This window comes from Convolutriloba macropyga, chromosome 4 (genome assembly GCF_964194025.1).
Source record: "Convolutriloba macropyga chromosome 4, txConMacr16.3, whole genome shotgun sequence".
NCBI lineage: Eukaryota > Metazoa > Xenacoelomorpha > Acoela > Convolutidae > Convolutriloba > Convolutriloba macropyga.
Window position 1 is genome coordinate 41,207,215 of NC_134471.1, and position 23,052 is coordinate 41,230,266.

The following is a 23,052-nucleotide window of genomic DNA, read 5'->3' on the forward strand; positions in this document are numbered from 1 at the left end:
AGTTTTAAGATAGATTTGACACAAAATCATTCCTTCTGAATTTCAGCAATTTGCCTGTTTATCATTCAGAAACATGACATACTCTCTGTTTGGATACTAAAGGAAGTCGTTAAAATGGATAACAATATAATCAAAAATTTCAATATATTCGGAATAGTTTTCTTGGTAGCTTAAACCAAATCTCAACCAATCAGAAAAAATTGGTAGTTGTAAAGTTTTCCATGTTTAAATAAACAAATGTTAGACTAAATCTTGCTTCGATAATTGTGTAGACAGCAGATCTATGCAGAATAAGGCATCATGTTAACACGGTTAGATAACATTATAATAACAAAGTTTGAGGTAGATCTAGCTAACTAAGCTTCTACTTCGGCAGAGCTTTAATTTAATGATAGCTGGCCTGGCCGAGGTTATGGTTATATTAAGTTCCAGTCATCTGAGCTCTAATTTTGAGTAGAAAATCACATCTGGGCAGTTAAGATATGAGATAATATAACATGATAAACCGAAGAATTTGATGTGAACTAATTTTTTTGACATGTTACTGAAATTGTTAGTAGGTTGAGAGAGAAAAAGCTTGTGTATTTTATGCAACAAATAAGCTTGACTTAGCTTCACAATAAGCTCTACTTCAACGTATGCTTGTCTTGAGAAAAGAAGTTTTGAGGAACAAGAAAGAACATCATAATTGGTTGCAAGAGATGACCAAATTCAAGAGCTTAAGACCAGTTGGGGTTATGGGTAGCATACTAGGCTTGTAAAAAAGAGATGCTGGTTCGAACCCAGTAATGGTCAATTTTCACAGTAATTGCACCTGCATAGACCACCTAACTCGAATGAATCCCAATGATACCTGATTATCTTTTTTTCCATCGACATTAAACCAATCAAAGTTTACCAATCAATCACGCAACTTTCAGCTAATCATCAGCTGAAATTTCGGCTTTCTGCTGAATTCACTTTAGAAAATTTTTCAATTCTCAAGGAAAAAGTTTTGTTGCAGTTCTTTATTTCTTGCTTACATTTTATATTGAATTTCACTGCAATCTTTCAAGACACTTAATAATTGAATGAGATTAGAACTAAAATATTTAAAAAATGTATGTATTGGAAACCAATCAATAGACTTTAAGGTGCACGGCCACTAGCAACAGTATGCAGCAATTTTTAATTTTAACCCTCTGTGTGAGGTTTGAGCCTCCTTGCTTGAAATAATCATGAAATTAAATGAATGGCCAGTTTTTGTGTTAAAATACTTGAGTGGTGGTTTTTACAAATTGGAGCTATTTAGAAGATTGTAAGCAAGTATCCAGAAACTTTTCAAGAATGTTTTCATTTGGAAGTTTTCTCATAAGTCTGCTGTTGTGATGTTTTTTATGCCACACAGAAGCTTAAAAATTTTTCAAAAAAATGAGAAATATCGGAAAATTTATGCAGCAACTTGTTGAGATATAAACTGTTGAAACAAGTGATGTAACCAAAATCAATCAAATTTCTGCTATTAGTTATACGCAAAATTCAGGTAAAAGCTGACAAAAATCATCGCGACAAAATAACTATACCCTTCTGCACGTTTGACACGAAAATTTAACAAATTTGAAACAGTGTTTTAAACAGCAAAGCGGCTGTCAATTACCTTACTTTTTATTGATCGTTTTTCCACCCTGCACAATCACTCTATTTTGGATCAAACGTATCTCGGAGACAACGCAGATGAAAACTTCGATTATCATTGTCGCAAAACGGTCATTTTGCAAAATAGAGACCCTAGGTAGCAACGCTCTCTCTCTCTCTCTCCCTCTCTTTCTCCCTCTCTCTCTCTCTCTTTCTCTTTCTTTCTCTCTCTGTCTCTCTCTCTTTTTTTTTCTCTGTGTTTTTTTCCAAGTAGCTATAGTTTCTGATTAAGAAAAACCCCTTAATTACAATGCTTAATATATATTTGAATAAATCTCTAATTTCTTTATTTTAAATTGGTGTCACTTCCTAAAATTACGGATGAAAAAAATTGTTATCTACCTGTCAAATACGTTCATTGACGCTTGGCAAAGGTCATGTTTTAAAGTGACTGGTAAAAAACGGTTGCATCATAAAAATAACAGTAAAAAACGTTCATTTCATAGAAAATATTGCCCAGTTTTAACCGGTCGTCTCAAACGTGATGTGCGTGAATTCTCTTAAATTTTGAGAAGCCTCTATGAACTTCAGTATTTTGAAATGTTTCGAAGGTATGGGTAGGCTAAGTACCTTTTTTACTTGAATACCACTGAACTTGTTTGTCAAATAGCTCTTTGTCCTAGTGCAACAATTTTGCTTCCTGTTTTTGGAAAAAGCGACATTAGCTACTAACGCAAGTTTTTGAAGCTACGAAGGCACGCGAATTAATTTACTTTGAACCTCTTGCTTTTAATATCAACATAAAAACCATTTTGATGTCTAAACCGGTTCATTTTTAACATATATGAGAAGTCATTACATTTGCAATTAATGAAAGACGGAAAGGTCCATTAGCAGAGAGTGCAATCTTTAGTTCACTCAAAAGCCACTGCAATTATCATCACCTTTTCAAGTATAGTCGTTGAGACAAGCCCAAATTGTTCATCACCCACCGGTATAATCGTTCATTCATTTGGATGAACAGAAAGCAGGCTTTTAATCTATTTCCTCTCCTCTCTTTTGTTCAAAGCATGTCTTTCAAAGCATGTCTTTTAAAAACAAACTCCCCAAACACAATTTAAATAGCTTTTAATGACAGATCTAGACTAGTTTTGTTCTTGTGCATTTTACATGGTCATGTTCTGACTGCCCTAAATGGTAAAGTACCCCGCTATCAAGTAGGAAGTGCCTGAACGTTGAGGGTAAAACGGAGGGGGTGAAATAACCGCTAACATTTCCATTTTCCACTCGATTCGAGTGTTTGTCCATTTCCGACTGAAAACCCATGTGACGACCTGTTACCCATATTTAGTACCCACTTAAATATGTCCGCATTTGATTTGTTGAACCACTCGGACCTCGATTTCTAATCCCTAAAATTGAAATCTTACATCTTTATCGTTTAGTGCACTGAGCGTTTTTAATTGATGTGTGTATAAATACTAGGCTTAATTTCCGTTGTTGAATTTGGGCGAAAATTTCCGTTGAAAATTTGGTTGAATATGGGTGTTCATAATTTGACCGTTAAAGACCGGCTGCACATCAAATATCGGTACTATTTGGAGTTTTAAAAAAACACTTGCAAAATGAAGCCTTAGAAGCCTAATAGGCATGCATAGCTCTTAATATTGTTGACCTATAAGATTCGTCACCAAAGATCATGCAATTATTTATGGTTTAAATTTTATCAATTTCGATATAAAAATATAAGCTAATTCGTTTTTAAAACTATCAATTTTGCAAGGTTCTACATATATACAAGCTACATACAAAATGTATCTTTTAAAATAACAGAAATTGTTTATATTACCTGAGTGGTTCTAGAATTCTAATCGTGAAAAACTTGACAATTTTTTGACAAAGACTTACAAGACTTTGAAAAACATTTTGTCATCAGGACTTAAAAAGTAAGAACTCAATCATATTAATTTTTGCACCAAAAAATTCCGTCTGATAAAATCTGACACGAATAAAAAATTCACCCCTCAAAAACGTTTTTCTTTGCATGACTACTAAGAAATCATACAATTTATATACACATATATATATATATATATATATATATATATATATATATATATATGCCTATATATATATATATATATATATATATATATATATATATATATATATATATGTATATATATATATATATATATATATATATATATATATATATGACCACTAAAAATTAAGTTTGATGAGCAACCCGGGTAATCAAAAAGCTCCCCTCTATTTGTGTGAGCATTGTTGTTCACACAACAGGTAAACTGTGTTTGATGTTTCAGATGTGTTCAGCACACGCAAAGTGCGCATCTTTCTCAGTTGTATTGTGCTCTTTGCATCTGTCCGATCCTGCCCATACGTACTTGCATGCTGGCTAGGACCCATTGCTCACAGGTACGTTTATCATGCCTCACAATCAGTTGAACCACCCGGTGAAGTTAAACTGCGATAGCTTGATAGGATCTGGATAAGGAATGAAGATGTGGATTAAAAACGCTGAGATTTGTACAAACTTTTCTTTGCTTGAGATTCAAGAGATTGAGATGATTGTAGCACAGGCTTTTATCAAGTCTTGTCAATAATCTTCACGAAAACTAAGACAATTGTTTTCAAGTTTTGTTTGAAGCTCAGGAAAATTGAGAACATAGCAGAACAAGTCCTGAACTACCATTCAAGGAATTTTTTTGACGATAAGTCCAATTGCCGCATGTGAACAAAAAATCTTAATCGAGAAAGAAAACTTATATTCAAACACCATTTTCTCACTCTACTTTAAAAAGAGACTGAAAAAGACTACGCAGCAAAACTACTCGCATTTCAGCTTTACTTCTTAATCCAGTGTGACCAAATTCACAACACAGGCTGGGCTTCAAAATCATGATAATGTGTGAAAAGATCATAAGAAACATAGCCTTCAGAATTCCGGAACCGACACAAAATTTTGGTCGACAAAGAATTAGCTGTTTAATTAGCCGATAACTATTAGCAGAAATCAGAAAAAAAAACAACCAAATAGTCAATAAAAGAAAAATAACGCAAAAAGTAAATTTTTCGAAAAACAATAGGAAAGACTTTTAAAAATTTCATTCTTTAGAAGTACACATGCAATTGCTATTGGAACCATACAATTTATCGCACAAATTTAACAAGCTATAATGAGCCTCCAAACATATCTATATATGTAAGAAAAAAAGAAAAACTGTAAAGACATAGAAAATTAAAAACAATTTTCAGAATTTTATGTAATTGCTTGTTGCAAAAAACTGAGGTGTCCAAAAAAAATTCATACAATGCATATGAACGTTAGGCTTGAATTCAATTTCAAATACATGAAACAAAACACGATGTGTCAAAAATTTGCTATAAGAATTGAACAACATTTAAATTCACAAAAAACTCCCCTTGATTAGCAAGTATTTGGAAATGCCGTCAAACAAATTCTGCTAAATTCACTTTACTTCAAAATACAAATTGAAACTGCATGAAAAAAATAACCAAACAACAACAGCAGCTTAACCCAGCTTCACACCTTCTATTCTAGCTCTATTTCGAAAGAAACATTTTAAACATTCTACTTTTCCAAAAACGTTCAAACTTGTTTAAAAAAGATTTTTCTCCCCGGATTTTCGCTTTTTGCTAGCTGATTTATTAAAAAAACAGAAAATCGTATCAGCTATAATTTTTGCAAAAAATTGGCGCACATTCAATTCAAAAACATTAAACTGTAAGAAATGTTCTAACTCTAGTTGATTTGGTTGGATATTGCATAATCATGCTTTTAGGCTGTTTCCCTGCTTTCAAGCAAATTAAAAGAGTTCATTTTGCTTAGGACAGCAAACAGCTTATTTTTGAAAAGTAAACATGTAATATTAAATTTGAAAAATGGAGTAATGTTGTGGTTTTTACAGCGCGGCAATTTAGCACGTTGATTAGTTTTACAAACAACTTCGTTAAACGAAGAGACGATTTTTCAGGTAGAGCTGGAATTGAGTCTAAGTTCACATACCCATCCCGTTTTTTAATTATATCTGAAAATTACGCAGCGGAATATTGAAAAACGTTTAAATCCATCCAAAAAATCCTCCGTGAACACACGCAAAAAATTGGTAAGGCAGTGCTTGTGAACATGAAAAAGTATGCCCTAAATAATTGACTCAGGTTCAAAAATTATAATTTATCTAAAAGCAGCAAATTTTACATTTCCGTCAGACAATGGCAGTATGCCTGCAAGGGTGTCCCGCTCTTTCACCCCTATTTATTTAACCTCCCTATCATTTAACCCCGATTTTCTCACCCCTCCATCATTTAACCCCTCTATCATTCCACCCCGATTTTAATCTTTTGTAAAATAAGGACTATTTAATTAGCAATATAGTCATTTGGCCATGCATCACGGGCCATGGCCATGCCTTAGCGGCCCGTGGGACTTGATATGAAACTATCACAACCGAACGTGGGATTAATTTATCCACTTAATTTTGGCAAAATGTACCTTTAATGTCGACTGCTAATTGGCGGGATGAAATGATATAGGGTTGAAATGATAGAGGGGTTAAATGATAGAGGGGTGAATAAATCGGGGTTAAATGTTAGGGGGTTCAATGAATTGGGGTGAAAAGAAGTAGAACCGTCTGTAACTGGGGGCGCATAGTTCATCTGAGAGATCTTTAAATTTCATTTTAATGATAAAATCACCAAAAGAAGAAAAGTCAAACACAACGCTGTCAATAGGGGCGTCTGATCGAGTTTTATCAAATAACGCTTTTTAATTAACCAGGATTTTAATGAATCAAGAGTCTCTGATTTGAAATGGGTTTTAGTTCAATTTGGAGCATGAAGAACATTTTTAATAGAATTCAAAAGATTTAAATCGTATTGGGGTACTGTCAAGATCTGCATTTCACACAATTTCATGATATTTGAAGTCAATTTGAAGTGTTGACTTTGGTCACGCCAAAACAGGAGGTGAAGCGAAAAAGCTGTTAGTTTTACGGTGTGAAGTTGTTTTCACCCTAATTTCAAAGTAGAGTGAAAAAACGGGGTTTCAACAAAATTTGGCTTTCTTGCTTGTGGTTTTTGTTCACATTCGTCAATTTGACTGTTTTTTTTGCAATTTTTTATCGTTTTTTTCTTAAATCGTTTTTGCCAATCCACTCATAGTCCATTCTAAATCTAGCCTTTTTGTTTAGCCAATGAAAGTTCATTGAGTTGTTATGATCAGAACTTGTCTTGTTATGTTTTAAAAAATCCAATCCTTTTTTAAATTTTAACTGTATTTGATTTTTTTTCAATTTTACCTTCTGATCATAACTTTGCATGCTTGGAAGAGGAATGAAATATTATTATTTGTAGGTGGGGTAACGATACAGCGGAGAATGTTCAGAAAGTGATCACATACGGGGTGTTCTTGTGGGTGAAGAGTGGACTGGTGTTCTTCGATGCAATCCTGATGATGGTAGCCTATCCTATGATAGGGTGGAGATTGAGAAGCATGACCAACAGAAGGAGACAACAGACTAGAGGCATCCGACTAGCAGTGAGTACTTCCATTGCTACTATACCCATATACATCTCTATACCTTATATATTAACATTAGAGGCTAGATCAGACGACATAAATTTGGTTATTTCGACGCGACTTTGTTCGATTTCGAGGGCAAAATGCACCGTAGATCTTAATACCGTGACGAGATTAACAGTCTGGCAAAAGGAAAAGGGTGCCAAATTAAACTTTTTTGTCTGTCGATCATTCATTCATTCATGAGATCTTAATCAACCTTAATAACTTAATGTGTAATAAATATCCACTGCAAAAATTTACGGTATCTGCTCTAGCCTGTAATGAAATCCTATCCTTGCGTTTGTTTAGATGTTTATTTTGCTTGATTATTTATTCCCACCTATTGATATCTTCGACCCTTAAATATTTCACAAACTTTTGTTCCCTCAGATTTCAGTTTTTTGTTGTGTTGGTGTGCATCATATTTCAACACTGTCCCTCTGATCAGGACCTTGAATAGAACCTGAGCGCGCTTCTAGGAAGATCGTTACAAACATACATGATTCTCTATGAATCTGAACGCAAGGAGTGAATCTTTATTTTAATTCAATGCGCGAGGATGTCATTACAAAACAAACAAAAACATAACAAACAAATCAAACAAATATGGAAGCCTTCCAGGAAGCTGTTGAAAGTGTTTCCTTGTTGGAATAGCTACCCAGAACATATTGAAATTGAAGGAAGAAGTACACAATTCAGAGCAGAAGAATTTCCTGGTTCGCAGCAAAATAAAACTGTCAAAGAAAATTGTTACTTTTCATTATGCTAAAAATTCAGTTAAAAAATCTGTAGAGATTAAAGAGAGGATGGAATACACCTGGCTGAAATTTAGTCCCCAAAACACGTTAGCAATGAAAGTTTTGATGGGTAATTTCATTGGAAAACGGAACAAGGTCAAACCCCCTTACATTTAAATTTTTGACCGGTATGAACGTCAATATTAAATATCTGCTTTTGAACTGTGTAAGCGTTTCACCTGTCTACATTGAAGAGAATCAAGGATGGGTGATGTTCGTTAAAAAATTTATTAACTATTAAAATACCAAAAAAATTGTTTAAAATTTTATTAAATTTAAAATTTCAGAAGTTTGTTTGATTAGAGTCAAGCTCCTGTAAAATGATTGGACTAACCAGTAAAAATTAAATAATAAAAGGCTCTGCTCGAGACCAGTCTGATTGCTTTTCAATTGCTCTCGAACGAAGTTCTTAGCAATTATTGTAAATGTGTTGGTCTTTTTTAATGCAAATTTTTCACTTGACCATTTTGCTCTGCAACATTCTTTGACTTCTCAAGTGACTTTTTCACGCTTTCGTTCCTCATTTTGAGTGATCTCTATTGCTCTCACTCCCAAGTAAAGCTTGTTGCTAAAACTTAAAGTTTAAAATGTAAACAAACATAGGGAATGAAAAAATCACTTGATAGGGAATGAAAAAAATCTGATATCAACCAAACATACCGGTAATGGCCACCTTACTCTGCCGATTGAAAAAAGTTTATTTTTGGGGTGAAAATATGGGATGTTACCAAATGTGGCTCATTTTGATATGCATTGATTATAAATAATTTCTTCTCAAAACGCTTCTTTGCTCATTAACTGCGCAATAACCAAGATTTGTCAAGTCATGGTCAAGCCTTGACTCAAGACTTCCCAAGTCTTGGCAAAGATTTGACTTAAGAATTGCCAAGTCTTGGTCAACACTCGACTTAGTTTTGGCAAGTCTTGAGCAAGTCTTGACACGCCTTCACAAGTCTTAAGGCTTGAGATAAGACGTGAACAGCACTGATTTGTCAATTGAAGACGTGTGTTACTGGACAAGTACTGAGCACGACGTGAAATTTGTTCCTGGTTCGTATTCATGAAAGTTCAGATTGAAAATGTTTGCTTTCTTCGGTGTCTCGAGCAATTCTTACAGGTTAGATAGAGAGTGAAAAAACACTTTCAATCGGAAATCTTTCATTGAAATCTGATTTTGCATTCTTTTCCCTTAATCGAAAGAAAAAAGATGATAACGCCTTTGAAACGTTTTCCTAAGAATTGAAAACATATTGAAAATCAAATATAAAAACATCTAACAATTTTTTTGTTATTTGAGCTTTCTTTGTGACTGGAAAAAAATTGGGATAAAGAGCGAAAAAGAGAATTGAATACACGCTAGTAATTTTTATTGTTAGTATGTTTTATCAATTCGTTTAAACTAGTCTTATTGATGTTTATTAGAACGTCCTCAATCTCAGTAATTTCACATTATTGGTTTGCGTATTCCTATAATTGTTGCCTAAAAATTTTAAAACAGTGAAAAGTTTCAGCCCTGTTTAATCTGGGAGACACAGAAAATTTGAAGGATACAATGAGAAATCCACTTGGTTAGTTTTCTAATTATTTTTAAGACTTCTTCAGCAATAAAAGCCAAAGGAGATTTGGCTTGCCAAAAAAAGTTCAAAATGCTGAAAATATCTTAGCCTCAACTGGATTGGCGATTAAGATGTCAATCAACAAAAAATATTTTTTGAAAATACGACGCAATCATCTCTATAATAAAATTCAAGGGAATTTGATGGACTTAAGAGAGAAAAATCAGAAAAACATTGTTGCTTCGTTATATAAAAGATCTTAATTAAAAGGTGATTGCAGATGTGAAATATAAGGCAATTTAATAAAACCTTAACTTTAAACCTCGGTTTCTTCTCCAGTAAATCTTCAAAAAAAATGAACTTGTTTTCCCAAATTTTAATTTCATTTTTTAGAAATTTTTTTGTGGTATTAGTTTTTAATTGTCACCAAACAATTTGAATTGCCACAACTGGATTTTAAAAAAATTGAGCTGATATACTGTTCCTGGTCCTCAGAAAAATTGGACAGTTGGAACAAAAACATATGTTATTTAATCTATGATTGATGTACATCAATACTCTTCAGCTGCCTTAAAGTTTAACTGCTCCAGTTAGAGTCCAAGTTGTTTAGACACTATACTAATCTCTATTCAGCTATATAAGTTTTGTTATAAAACAGTTCTTTTTAGTTATTAACAACAACTGCGCATTTTTCATCCCAAATTGAGACATATTTTCTCGTCATGCCATACTTTGTCTCACTTAGCTCTGTCAATATTTTGTTGCCTTTTAGTAACCAATGCTTTGTTTTACAATAATCTCCCTATAAGTCATTAACTAAAATACATCACTTCCAAAGTTGGGTGTTCTCAATGGTGAAGGTGGCAACCGTTATCTGTAGTTCGCCACCTTTATCTATGGCTACCCTCTGTAAAAATTTCGGCACGGATAATGTACAAAAATTAAACGTTTTTAGCCACATGAAAGAGTGCGGAAGGTTTGTTTGTTTGAAAGTTCGCCTAAATAGCTCTTAATTTCAGAAACGAGCCAGTAAGGTTTTTTGTTGCAGAACAGTAAGTCCTCAAAAGTCCCTAATTCTCGCAGAAGAACGATAAAAACGCGCTCTGTTGGGCACCACGTTGAATGAGAAATAAACTGCGTGTCACTATTACAAAATTTGACAACGGATACATTCAATGAGCGTTTTTAACCGAGCGATTGAATTATGTAAGACGCATTAAAAGTCTTCTCGAGCTCCCAAAATTTAATTGACACGAAAAATTTGATCAAATTATTTTAGATCAAAAAGATGAAAAATAAACGAAAAACAGGGCCGCGATGAATTACTTGTTCATGTTAATTCTGATATGCGATGCAACCTAAGCACTCCTTGTGACATTGTGTCCTTTTGCCTAAACCGATCTCGCAACACGTAGCATCATAGATTGGGTTTTAACACGCATCCCAGCAAAATTCTCCGTTTGCTTAAAAACTTTTTTTAAGCAAACGTGAAAACTGTGAAAATTATGGTCCTGGTTCTCGCAAAAATAAAAAAGCAGATTTCAGTCCGCTTTTTCTAACATAAACTCCATAATGGTTGCAATCGATGAAACACCGTAAATTTTTAAACCATATTCTTGACAAAAAAAATTTTTTTTTTCAGAAGGAGCACATTTTACTTTGGAAACTAGAGGAAGATTGCATCAGTTGTTTTCGATCATCCTGTCAAAACCTGCCTTCAATTGTAATTTTGGATTGGTGCTTAAAATATTAGAAATTTTGTATGGCAGCGTCTGTATGCATTTTTTTCTCTTGACAATGAGTGATAATGAAAATGATTAATAGCCTAATATAAATAATAATTTCGTTTTCAGTACGATTATAATAACAGCAAATGGGTATAGTTTATTATTCGTTTTAGCTACGCAGCGAAGGGATGCTAGGAGGTTTTTTTGCCTGTTTGGGAACCATTTGAGAGCTGTCCAACGTACTTGAAGTAAATTTTAATTGAATTTTTCACATAAAAACGATTAGCCAAATTTGTCGCAAGAAAGTAGGAATTGCTTCATAAAGAACCCAAATCTGTATTTCTTGTACAGTTGGTCGCTAAAAAGTGAAAAAAAAAAGATTTTTGGGGAATTTTAAACAAAATGCGAATAACAATGAAAAGAAAGGATGTTCTTTGATTTTGTTAAGGAAGTCTACCAGAATAAGTTTTCAAAAAAGCAGAACCAAAAAAATCACATAAATAATATAGCATTTTATTTTTAATCACACATTTAATATGTAGAAAAGAGTTGTCTTTTTGAAATTGATATCAGTTTGGAGCCCGGATGGGTATTTAAGGTCACGCTTTGACTCTATAATGACAAGATAGTGCAATTATTCAACCTTCATTTGATTACTAACCAGTGATGTGGTTTATGACGTCATGGGAACTAACGGCGGTGTTTTTTGTTCAGAGTTTAATGGTGGCCACAACAGACGCCGATTGCACTACAGTCATGTCAGATAGAAAGGTTTGCTATTAACTATCATCCTCATAACATATTATACTATCTGCCTAATACTAACACCATCTTAACACCACTTTTCCCTATATTTATGAGGAGCATAGACCAGCCGTTGATTCATCAAATATTTGTTTCCTTCAAGATTTTACAATTGAACCGAGAAAAACAAATGCAAATGCAATTGCCAAGTTTCATGTCACCAGCCAGCCTCGTGTGAGCGAATTCAAATCTTGCAAGAATTTTGCAGGTTGTTACAAATAAATTTTTTTGCAAGAATTATTGAGTATTTTCCTGCAATTATGCTATGAATATTCTTGCATGATTTTCAGCTCTTTGATCACAGGGAGCACCTGCTTCTGATAAATTAATTTCTGAAAATGAGTCGCAAGAACTTGCCACAGTTCTATCCAGGCTTGAACCCCCGTAACTTAGCTGTAACCACTCTGTTTATTTTCCTTGTATTGCACACTTAGCGCTAGCTCTGAACCTCCTCCTTTCTCTAACAAAATTAAAAACCGGGTTGAGGTTTCGTGGGAAAGAAAAACGCGACAATTGCTTTCATCGCAGAAGTCTTACATTGCATCTCGCAGAATAGGAATATGTTTTTATCGCAGAAGTCATTTTTAGCCGTGAATGCGGTGAATTGGTGAATTTTTTCAACCAAAGAGGTCCCAACTCTTACATAAATTTCGAGCAACTTTTGCAAGTAGTGAACGAAAGTTAATTTTTGTCAGAAATGAAAGTTTAATCGGTTAATTTCTCTACATTTTTTGCAAATGTTATTCTACTATACATCAAATTCACCGCAAATGTCACGTTTTAAGCGTTTTAAGCAATTTTGGCGTCCATGCCTCTACCCTGGAGATTTTGTACGAAGATTTACACGCAACAAGTTTTAAAAAATTTGATGCGAGTAAATTGTTCATTGCATTCAGGGACAAAATATTGAAGCTGAAGACAAAGTCATACTTTGGTGTCATTTTTTATTTAAGAAACCTTTCATTGTTTACAGGATAGCCGAGCATTCCATTCCGATTGCCCATCTATGCAACTAGCCAAGAAAGACCAAATAACTCTGGCACAGGGTCAGCAGGACAAAGCCAAACAGCTTCTACTGCCACCACCACCCCCAGTAACTTCAAACCAGACATCCTCCCCCAATCATTCTGGCCTGCCATCCCAATCGCCAGCTACTGCAATGAACATAACTGTCTCCCGGTTAGGACCGTGCAAGAAAATGGCAGCCCAAAGAAACAAACTCACAAGCCCAATGATGGCCAGCAACTCGAGAATGCTGGCTCCGAATGACCCGAGTGTTGCAGTGAACAACCAAGACCAGCAACAATCTCACAGGCCCTCAGATAGTGCAGTTACTGCGACTCTGTTCCTTGTTTGCTCTGTTTTCATGCTACTTATGATTCCTGATTCCATTCTGGAGTTCTGTCACATGTACAATATTGGTCCAAAATTATCCCAGGAGTTTATGCTGTGGACAACAGTCCTTTTCAACTTCTATTTCGTCATCAACCCCTTACTCTATTATTTTTCCAATAAATACTTTCAGTGCTACATCAACAACATATTCAGGAAGTCCGCTATTTGAATCGATAAATTGAATACTTTCCCTTTTGTCGCACCCGGACTCTTTATTGTAACTTTAACAACTTCTAATTTTAAGTATTTCCAAGAACTGTATAATGTGAAATTAGCCCATCTTCAAGATCACCGTTTTAGTAGCAAGAAATAGTCTGTGATTATTGCCTACCATAAAGAAAACTATAAATACGATCGTTGTTCACGATCGTTGTATAAATACGAAATAGGTCAAAAGCGACGATATCGTATATCGTACATAATAACACTATAGTTTGTTGACATTTTTGTCAATATTGGGATGTACGCCCCATTAGCAAAATTTCCGGAGGGTGAGGAGGGGGGGGGGGGGGTTGCTATAATATTATTGAACCGCATAATTTGACTTCATTAAAAATTTAACAGTCAAATTCCTGCTGTCTTAGTGAGTGCAATAATGGAAATATATGAGCCCTGAATAGTTTCAGACTTACGCATTTCATAAGAGTGTATTTTCTATTGATATAACTTGTTGAAGCTATCGTTTGTTATGAAAAGTTTGAGTGCTGTAACAGCGTCATTAATGTCCATTATGGTATGTCTGTCGTGGAATTTTTTTTTGGAAACAAAATGTCTCGGAATCCTCTTAAGGACTATCACCATTGCAATGCTATAAATTAATGAATTCTGATTTTAACAGAACTCGTAAGCAAATAGAATTATCAATGAACCAATAATGCATGCTCAGATTTTGATTGCTGGAAGGATGAGTGAAATTGAAGATTGCCCTTTAATTCTTTTCAGAATCTTCTGAGCAGCTCAATATAACTTATACAATATATACCATCCCTAATTTTAGAATAGGCATCTATAATTTAAATTAGTTTAGACGTGTGCTCATAATAAAACTGGGAAAATTGTTAGAGTGAGATGATACATAATGATCCAACCTTCACAAAGCGAGCAATTTAATTAGGTGAAAAATAATTGGTAAAGCTGGAAATAACGACACTTACCAGCCATCTCATAATGTTTGAATTAACAGCATAGAAGTTACAATAGATCAATCAAAACGGACCAACAACGCAGAAGTTACGTTGATTGAGAGATGATTCCTTTAACTCCGGGTTGACCTTTCTTGGAAACCATATCCAAGAACCGTATATTTTTCCATGCAAGCCATACAAAATTTTCTTAGATGATCTTGCTATGGTTGCCATCATTTCCAAATATGATTCCTACATGGTATCGAAGAATTTGTTATGCAAATTCTTGCGTTCTTTCAACACGGATGCAAGGCTTAGACAGCAGTCTCAACAGTCTCAGTTTAAGGGGTTTTACAGGTTTTATATGATTGTTTGCTTAAAGAGTTTTCCGAGTAATGTTGATTTTTTTCGTGGTCAGCTATTTGGTTCCCAGGTCACCATAAACTCCTTATAAGGCTTTTATGTGGTTGCTAATCAATGTTCATGGTGGTCAACCCGTGACCACTTAGTGATGAGATAAAATACTTATTTTGAAAGCTAAACATACTACAACATTCCTATAACTAGTTGTACAATCTCACTAAAATGATTCAATCAGAAGACTGAAATTGTCGAAATGAAAACGATGAAAAAAAACTTTAAAACCATTCCACTCTATGAATTGACACAAATGTAGAATCAATGAGGTTTTGGTTTAATTTTGTTTCAATGTGATTTTAATAAAGCTTCCAATATTTTTTATAAAAAAACATTTGCAATATTCGGCACAAGCAAGTGAAATATGTTCAGCTGCCAAACTAATGCCAACTCAATGAGAAAACTTTTTGTAGTAAAGACAAAAACATCATTCTTCTCAAAACTCTGTATTAGAAATGTATGCTGCTGTAGTTCTTTTAGACTGCACCATTTCATCAACTGTCATGATAGATGACAATGTTCAATATTTCGAATCAATAATAATGAAAAGAAAAATGATCTCAAAATTTCCTCAAAAAATTCGTTTAATTGGCATATTATATTATGAAAAAGCTATGCTCATTTGTCTGACATATCAATTTAATTTCCAGAGAAAATTTGGTCTTTTTTATATCCACGAAAGTTGGTTTTACGGAGCGTAAGAATACAGAACATAGCTGGCAATTATAGTACAAAATTGTTTGTAAGATTTTACTCGTGTACAGAACTAAAACTTACAAATAATCAACATGAAAAAATATACTTGCTACTGCGAAACAGTGCCAAAGACAACGAAGAGATCTGTTTCAGTAAATACGACACAGTAATCAAAGAACGCGTGTGTTTTCTGAAAACCCCAAAAAAGCTTCTAATCTGCCTGAAATTATCATTCAATTAAATAATCTGTTGTCGCAAAAAAAACGAAGTGGTTGATTAGGCTCACTTAGAGCAGTAGCAACAAAAAGTTTAGTCCAATTGCGGACGTTAAGTTCAAGAACATTTAAAAGGTTGAAAACTGAGCCCTAAAAAGTTTAGACATAGAGTAAGATTGTCATAAAAAATCAATACTATAACAAATTGCAGTCATGTTTTTTTCTATAGAGAGTTTAAAAATAGCTGGAAATAAGATTGATTGAACGAAAAAATTGAAGAAAAGGGGAGTTTTTTCATTCCTATTAATTAACCCAATTGTTAACGTTTATTTTATTTTTGTGTTGCCAAGTCCAATTTTTTATATGTGCGTACGCGTTTTTTATATGAGCGTAAGCGTTTTTGGGAGTTTTTTTCATTCCTGATAGTTAAGTCAATTGTTAACCTTTATTTTATTTTTTTGTGTTTCCAAGTCAATTTTTTATATGTGCGTAAGCGTTTTTTCAGAGCCCAAAATTCAGAAGCGTGATTTTTAGACGTTTAAATCTGAACTGCGTCTCCTTGAAATAAGCAGAAATCACATAACCCAGCAGATATCAATTTTAACCCGCTCGTATCTGTCGTCTTTTGATAGTTGAAGCTGCTCACTCTCTATTGTCGCAATGAAAAAGATAACACCCCCTGCAATTCTATTTGGACAACAAATCACGCAAAAACAAAAGCATTTAGGTCTCACAATTTGGAAAGGTTGTGCCAAAGAAGCTAAGGAAGTCCTCATACAGAGCGTTGTTTGTTGAATTCGCCGTGCGTATGAATCATTTTTTGACCAACAAATTCCATCTATAGCAAAACTTCCTCTTGCTCTACGCTCTACATACACTGCAGATATTTTATACCAAATTTGATTCCATTTGAACAGTTCCTTGACGCGATGAAAAAGTCGTTTTTTAAAATGTTTCATTCTTTATTACGTACAAAGAGAAAACAGAGAAGATTTCTACCTTTTTTTCCTTGCTAAGCTCCACCAAAATGTTGCTGATTTAGACTCAATGGACACAGGAAATATCCCATGCGCAATTGTAATTGATTTGAATGAATGTTTCTTGTCTGAACTTGAGGGGACAAAAATTGGATAATCGCATCCTAGTTCGATTAACGCACAAAAGTCTGGACATGAAAGCACGAAAACCCGGTGAACGAAATTAAATCTGGTGAACACACGAAAGTATGAACATGAACGCACTAAAACCTGTTGAAAGCAAAAAAATCTGGTGACCGCACAAAATACTTGACATGAACGCACGAAAGTCTGTTGAACGCTCGAAAGTCTGGACATGAACGCACGAAAATTGGTTGAACGCACGAAAGTCTGGACATGAACGCACGAAAGTATGGTAAACGCACGAAAGTCTGGACATGAACGCACAAAAATTGGTTGAACGCGCGAAAATCTGGTGAACGCACGAAAGTCTGGACATGAATCACGAAAGTCTGGTGAACGCACGAAAGTCTGGACATGAACGCGCGACAGTCTGGACATGAACGCACGAAAGTTTGGACATACTTGCTTCCGTCTGGCACCTTAGCCTGGGTGAGATTCAGTTAACAAACATTCTCATACAAATTGGGTTAAAGACTTGATTCAACAGAACGGGGCACAATTGATGATCATCAAGAAAATGTAAGGCAATACTTTGTGATTTTTAAACATTTCTTTTTGCAGTAAACTCATACAAGTTTTTAGACGGCCAACTCTGAGTCTTAACAGGAATTTTGATAGCTTTCAGACAGATGTACTGCGTCAAAAAATAAATTAACGGCATCAGCTTATAAATTTAGAGATCCGTTCAAAATTTGTCTCCACAGATATCATGTCGTGAGAGAAAAACATCGATAACAAACATTTCAGGCCAACTTCTACAAAAGAGGGACAAGTTGGAGATAAATACGAATATATAATAATCAGTTGTTCAGTTTGAAAATTTTTGGTGAATTTTAAAGCAATTGAAAAAAAAACAGAAATTCATATAATATAATAATCAGTTGCTCAGTTTGAAAACTTTCCGTGAAAATTAAAGCAATTGGAAAAATAAACAGAAATAACATAGAATTTTTTCGAATATAAAACAGCAGACTGATTTGAAAATCGTTACTTAATCACGAATCTGCAAAAAATGACCAAATATAGAAAAAAAAGTAGAAAAAGACCAAAAATTAAGACAAGTTTGTCAAAATTAATTCTTTTTCTCAATCCAAGGTTTCTCTCATTGAGCGAAAATCACTACACTGAGTACAGAAAAAGACTGTGAAAGTTCACAGCATCCGGGCCTTTAAAACTGGATTCCATAAAATTCTTTCTTTCGTCGTTCGTTTTCATACCCTACTGTCCGCGTGTTTTTTGTCCTTAACTAAAGCTAAGCGGTCGGTTTTTTCAAAAACGTTGCTTTCACGGAACATAATTTTTTTCTCTGCCTATTTTTCTCTCCCTGTTTTCGAAGTAGTATGTTAGTATGTGATGAAGAACGTTGCATTTGAGATGTCGATTAAAATAGTATACTGATTGAACATTCGAGTCATGTTACTCTCTAAAGTGTGCCCTCTCTGAATTAGGAGTTATCGCAAGTTTGCATCCGGATCTGTTTTTACTTTACTAATTCGCAAGTATCCCGTTGTAATATTTTAGTTTTCGTTGCTGTGTGCTAATGAATTAGAGTATAACTATTATTTATTCTGGTTCAGTTGCTGTCAAGGTTGTGGAGTAAGTTTTTCTGGAAATGCAGCTCGATTGTCTCCTTACCGTCCAAGCTGTCCCACAAACACAATGTTGTATTTTATTAACTCCTACTGTAATTTGTTAGTATTCCAATTGGGTGTTGTTTTTGCTAGGGTGTGACATAAGTTTGTTCTGGAGGTCGGGCCAATTAGTTTTTTTTATACCTTTTCCATCCCTATATTTTACTATGGCAGTGCCCTAAGTTAGTGTGTTGTTGGTAGAATCAATCCCAAAATAAGATCAGGGATTTCGGCTCTGGTCTGCTAGCATAATTTTTCCCTCACAGTTTGTTGCTTGCTCGTTTCCTGCTCGTTCTGAAACGGCTTCTCTATTTTCTGCCCGTTTTCCCACCGCTTTGTGCGTATATCGCACGGCGTTTTGTTCCATGCATCGCGCTCTAGGTTTCTATTCCGTCTTTTCTTTTTCCACTACGCTATGCGTCGTTTTTGCTTCAGTTTGTCGGTGTCGTTTGTCCAGCATTTCTATTCTGCGCGTTTCATGTTCCGTTTTCTTGCCCTGCCTCTCGTTCCTTTAGTTTTGCTTCCCCCTTCGTCGTGCCTCGTTCGTCGGCGTTCCTGTTCTATCCATTTCGTTTCTTGTTCTGTCTTGCGTCGTTTGCCCGACCCTCTCTGGTGGTCGCCTTCCTCCTTGTGTAGTCTAGAGCTAGACGCTCTTCCCTTTTTGGTACTTACTCTCGCCGAGCACTGTATTACTCGGTAAATTTTTTTCTGCCCTTTGGCGACTTAGTTATCAAGTCGTCTTCATTTGGATTTGGTATTACTTTTACTGCGTTTACTTGTTTGGAAATTCTTTCAAATTGAGAAATTTAGAAATCATCATCTTCAAGACTATGGTCAAACTACATGAGAAACTTAGGAAGCTCTATAGTGCAATATACAATCTTGAGTCCAAGGTACGTCACATCAACAAAGACTTCACCGAAGCAGAGATCGTCAAGACAGGAGGTTTAAAATTGACAGATACCTAAAGTAAGTTGGTGCAGAAAAATGAGGAAACTTTTGACTTGGTAAGTAAAACTGAGAACCCCACATCAATTTCTCCTATCCATGAGCAGTTGTTAGAAGATTTACCGAAGAACAATGATGAATTCTTGCGATTAAATAAAACTCATATTGACTCTGTCCCAGACGATGATGTCGTACGCGCAAGCATTATTGCCCGGAATCATTCTAAAATAAGTTTGCGCTAAACGTCGTCAACCATTTTCAGCCAGGGTAAACATGAATTTCTCAAGGCAAAAAACGCAAAGGAGTTGATAAACAAAGACACGATGCCTTGCGCCTCAAACAAAAAATTGCCATGCGGAAAAGTCAGTTTGGGAATTGCAGATGACGCTTCAGAAAAGAGAAGAAGATCATCGCCAGCGTGTTGCCGCAGCCAAATTAGACGAGGCTGAGATCTTGGGTATTTGTAAATTGTTTTGTCAGCACTCAAGTAAGCTCGGTTTTTTGAAAAATAGGTAATCAGCTAGCACTCCAAAATTTGTACAGGGTTTGGTAAATTTGTTTCCGAACTATAATTCTCTGACTGAGAAAAGTGAAGAAAATTTTCGCTTCTTTGGGGCAGTAACCACTGATCCTCCTTTTATGATTCAGTGGAAAATAATCTTGTCGAACAATCTTGATCCACAGTTCAGACATTCAACCAAGCTGACCAGTTGTCTTCGTACTTGAATAATGGTCGCGAGTTGACCGAAAAATTGGGTAATTTCGCCGGTAATTTTAACACCCTGGTATGATATCTCAACACGCTGCCAGAATTTGCAATGTCGATTGACAGCAAGAGGCATTGTATCGGAAAAACCTCTATGCCGAACTGCAAAAATTCAATCTAAGACCGCCCAGCAAAATGTCGCACCTAACACTAATGTCCCCTATGAAACTTTTGGGCCACCGACACCTGTTTGTACCTGAACAAAACCTCAGATAGGTCGAATCAAGTGTCAAATCACTTTACAATTAGGAACGAAAATTTCCAGTATGCCTGGTCAATAGCATCTGTACAAATGATATTATTTACAACAAAAGAATTCACCTCAATTTCACTTTCCAAACAATACACAACTCCCTAAGAGGCATCGTATCGGAGGCTTCTTATCGGAAATACCTCTATGCTGAACTGCAAAATTCTAGCAATGACCAAATGTTGGAACAGTTAAATAGGCAATCAGGTAGTGTTGTTGAGAATTCAAAGAACCAAGCTCAGACCGCCCAGAAAAATGTCGCACTTAACACTAATGCCACCTATGAAACTTTCCGGGCCATCGACACCTGTTTGTACCTGAACAAAACATCAGACAGGTCAAATCACGCATCAAATCACTATACAATTGAGACCGAAAACTTTCAGTATGCCCGGTCAATTGCATCTGCACAAACTTCGTATATTTCAACAAAAGAATCCACCTCAATTTCACTTTCCAAACAGAACACAGCTCCCTAATGCTCATTGCACGCATAATTTCGCACCACCTTTGAATCCACACATGAGCCTTTCAAACGTAATCGGCCTCATCTAACAGCCAATCTTCAGCTCCCAGTTTCTTACCTGCTATTCCACAAAGCATCAAAAGTGTCCATTTTTTAAATCCCTGCAAACCGACAGTTTACAGTGCCCCAACGCACCAGAGGTTTCACGCAACGTGCGTACTGATTGGAAATTGCAATGTTTTCTCAAGAGCAACGCTCAAACTACAGTCAGAAGACAAAAAGGCAGCCGTTTTTGACATCAGTTGATTGGTACTTCAACCAAGCACTGCCGGTCCTGCAATCAGCCAACCCGTTTGATATTAATCTGCACAAAAACGTAGGTGATAACGACGTAACAAAAGGGAGTAGTCAGTTAACCCCTTCAGAAGAGCAACTAATTTCGTGCCGCCTCTTGTCACATCAATCCTTCCTTTGACTTATGGAGCCTTCCTTTATAGAGCCACATCGATCTTTCTCTGTCATGTAGGGGTATTTAAATCACTCCCATACAGCGCTGGTTTAAAGAGCGCCTCCCTGCTCATCACTGCAGTGCGGAACCTGTCACTCAATTGTAAAGAGTCCTTGTCACTCGTTACAGTTCAGAAGCTCTGGGGTAAAACCGCCACTACTCTACTTCACCGTTTTGTTGAAGCAAAAATTCGAGCACACAACTTGATGGAAAAAACATCCATGAAGCAAAAACTGAGGACAAAAGACTAACTCTGCAGAAAAGACCAAAGTTTCCAAAGAGACATTCTTCGCCAACACACTGTAAAAAGCAAATACGTAACGGCTGGAAGTGAAACAAAATCAACTTATCTAGATGCTCTGTCTGTAGGAGTGACCACTGCCTCTGAGAGTATCAAATAGTCAAAGAAAAGACTTCAACTCAGCGAGCAAAGGTTTGTATTGAATCACAATTTTGCCTATCGTGCTTGAAAGAAAATCATATGTTCTGACAGTAGTCAAATTAAAGAATTTTCTGGAAAGTGACGTTGCATCTGCTTCAGCAGCACATTTCTAACCCGAGCTGAGCGGGTTTATCCACCATTAACTAACAACATTATTAGAACTAATACGCTTGGTGCTATAGGCCATAAGTAAAGGAATGCTCCACAAGGTCGGACTCCAATCAATCGGTAAGCCATTTTTGACCTATTTGAGCGAGCGGGCCCCACCTTATGCCACAAGTGACATTTATTTAGAACCAAAAACGCCCTCATTTGCGCGAATTGCGCACTGCACCACACAGCCCCCGATAAAGCTACTCAAAATCACGAAGCTGCGAAGGCTGTCTTGAACAACGTATGCATGGACAATTCTCAGATCCTGTGTAGTCGCCTTCAAGTTCCGTCAATTGGTTGAGGGAACTATTGCAACTTCGCAAGTCCTCCATCTAAGTGGGTTCCAGTTTACTAAATTTGTATAAGCGTGCAGATATGGCTGACAGTGTGCAGATTGAATTGGTTGGTTGCCTCACTCTGCCAAACTGAAAGTGATCTTGTCATCGCACGTGCTTGGGGTTAAGTGGGATCACAACAACGACTTTCTAGTTGTAGGTCGCTGTAATAGCAGCACTTTAAAAAACAATTAACACAACGCTTCATGCTTATCTTATTGATCAAAAGTATTTGATCCCCCTGACTTAAAATAACCAATCGATGCTGGCAATCAACCGATGTTGGAGGACATCTGGCGCATCACTGGCCCTCATTGGGACGATGAAATACCAACAATATTAGTTGTTAACTCATGGTATTATCTGTGCAACTGTCGCCACTATCCAACATCACTGTACAGAGAGATTATTTTGCTGGACTGACTAAACTCTTTGAACTACGC

General features: G+C 35.7%; 2 protein-coding genes across 3 annotated transcripts in view; one reads left to right on the forward strand and one right to left on the reverse strand.

Moving 5' to 3' along the window:
• The window catches only part of LOC142337678 (uncharacterized), a 152,772-nt gene extending 138,927 nt beyond the window's left edge, over positions 1–13,845 (forward strand). The window contains exons 4-7 of one of the 2 annotated variants that reach the window (XM_075387110.1): positions 3,942–4,053; positions 7,012–7,195; positions 12,014–12,070; positions 13,077–13,845. In XM_075387110.1, the coding sequence (XP_075243225.1) occupies positions 3,942–4,053; positions 7,012–7,195; positions 12,014–12,070; positions 13,077–13,667 (944 nt within the window). In that variant the 3' untranslated portion in view covers positions 13,668–13,845. The remainder of the gene's footprint in view (positions 1–3,941; positions 4,054–7,011; positions 7,196–12,013; positions 12,071–13,076) is intronic. The other variant, XM_075387111.1, reaches the window with a different exon arrangement.
• LOC142337679 (prostaglandin E synthase 3-like) overlaps positions 1–23,052 on the reverse strand; it is a 250,825-nt gene that overhangs the window by 219,469 nt on the left and 8,304 nt on the right. The window lies entirely within an intron of this gene.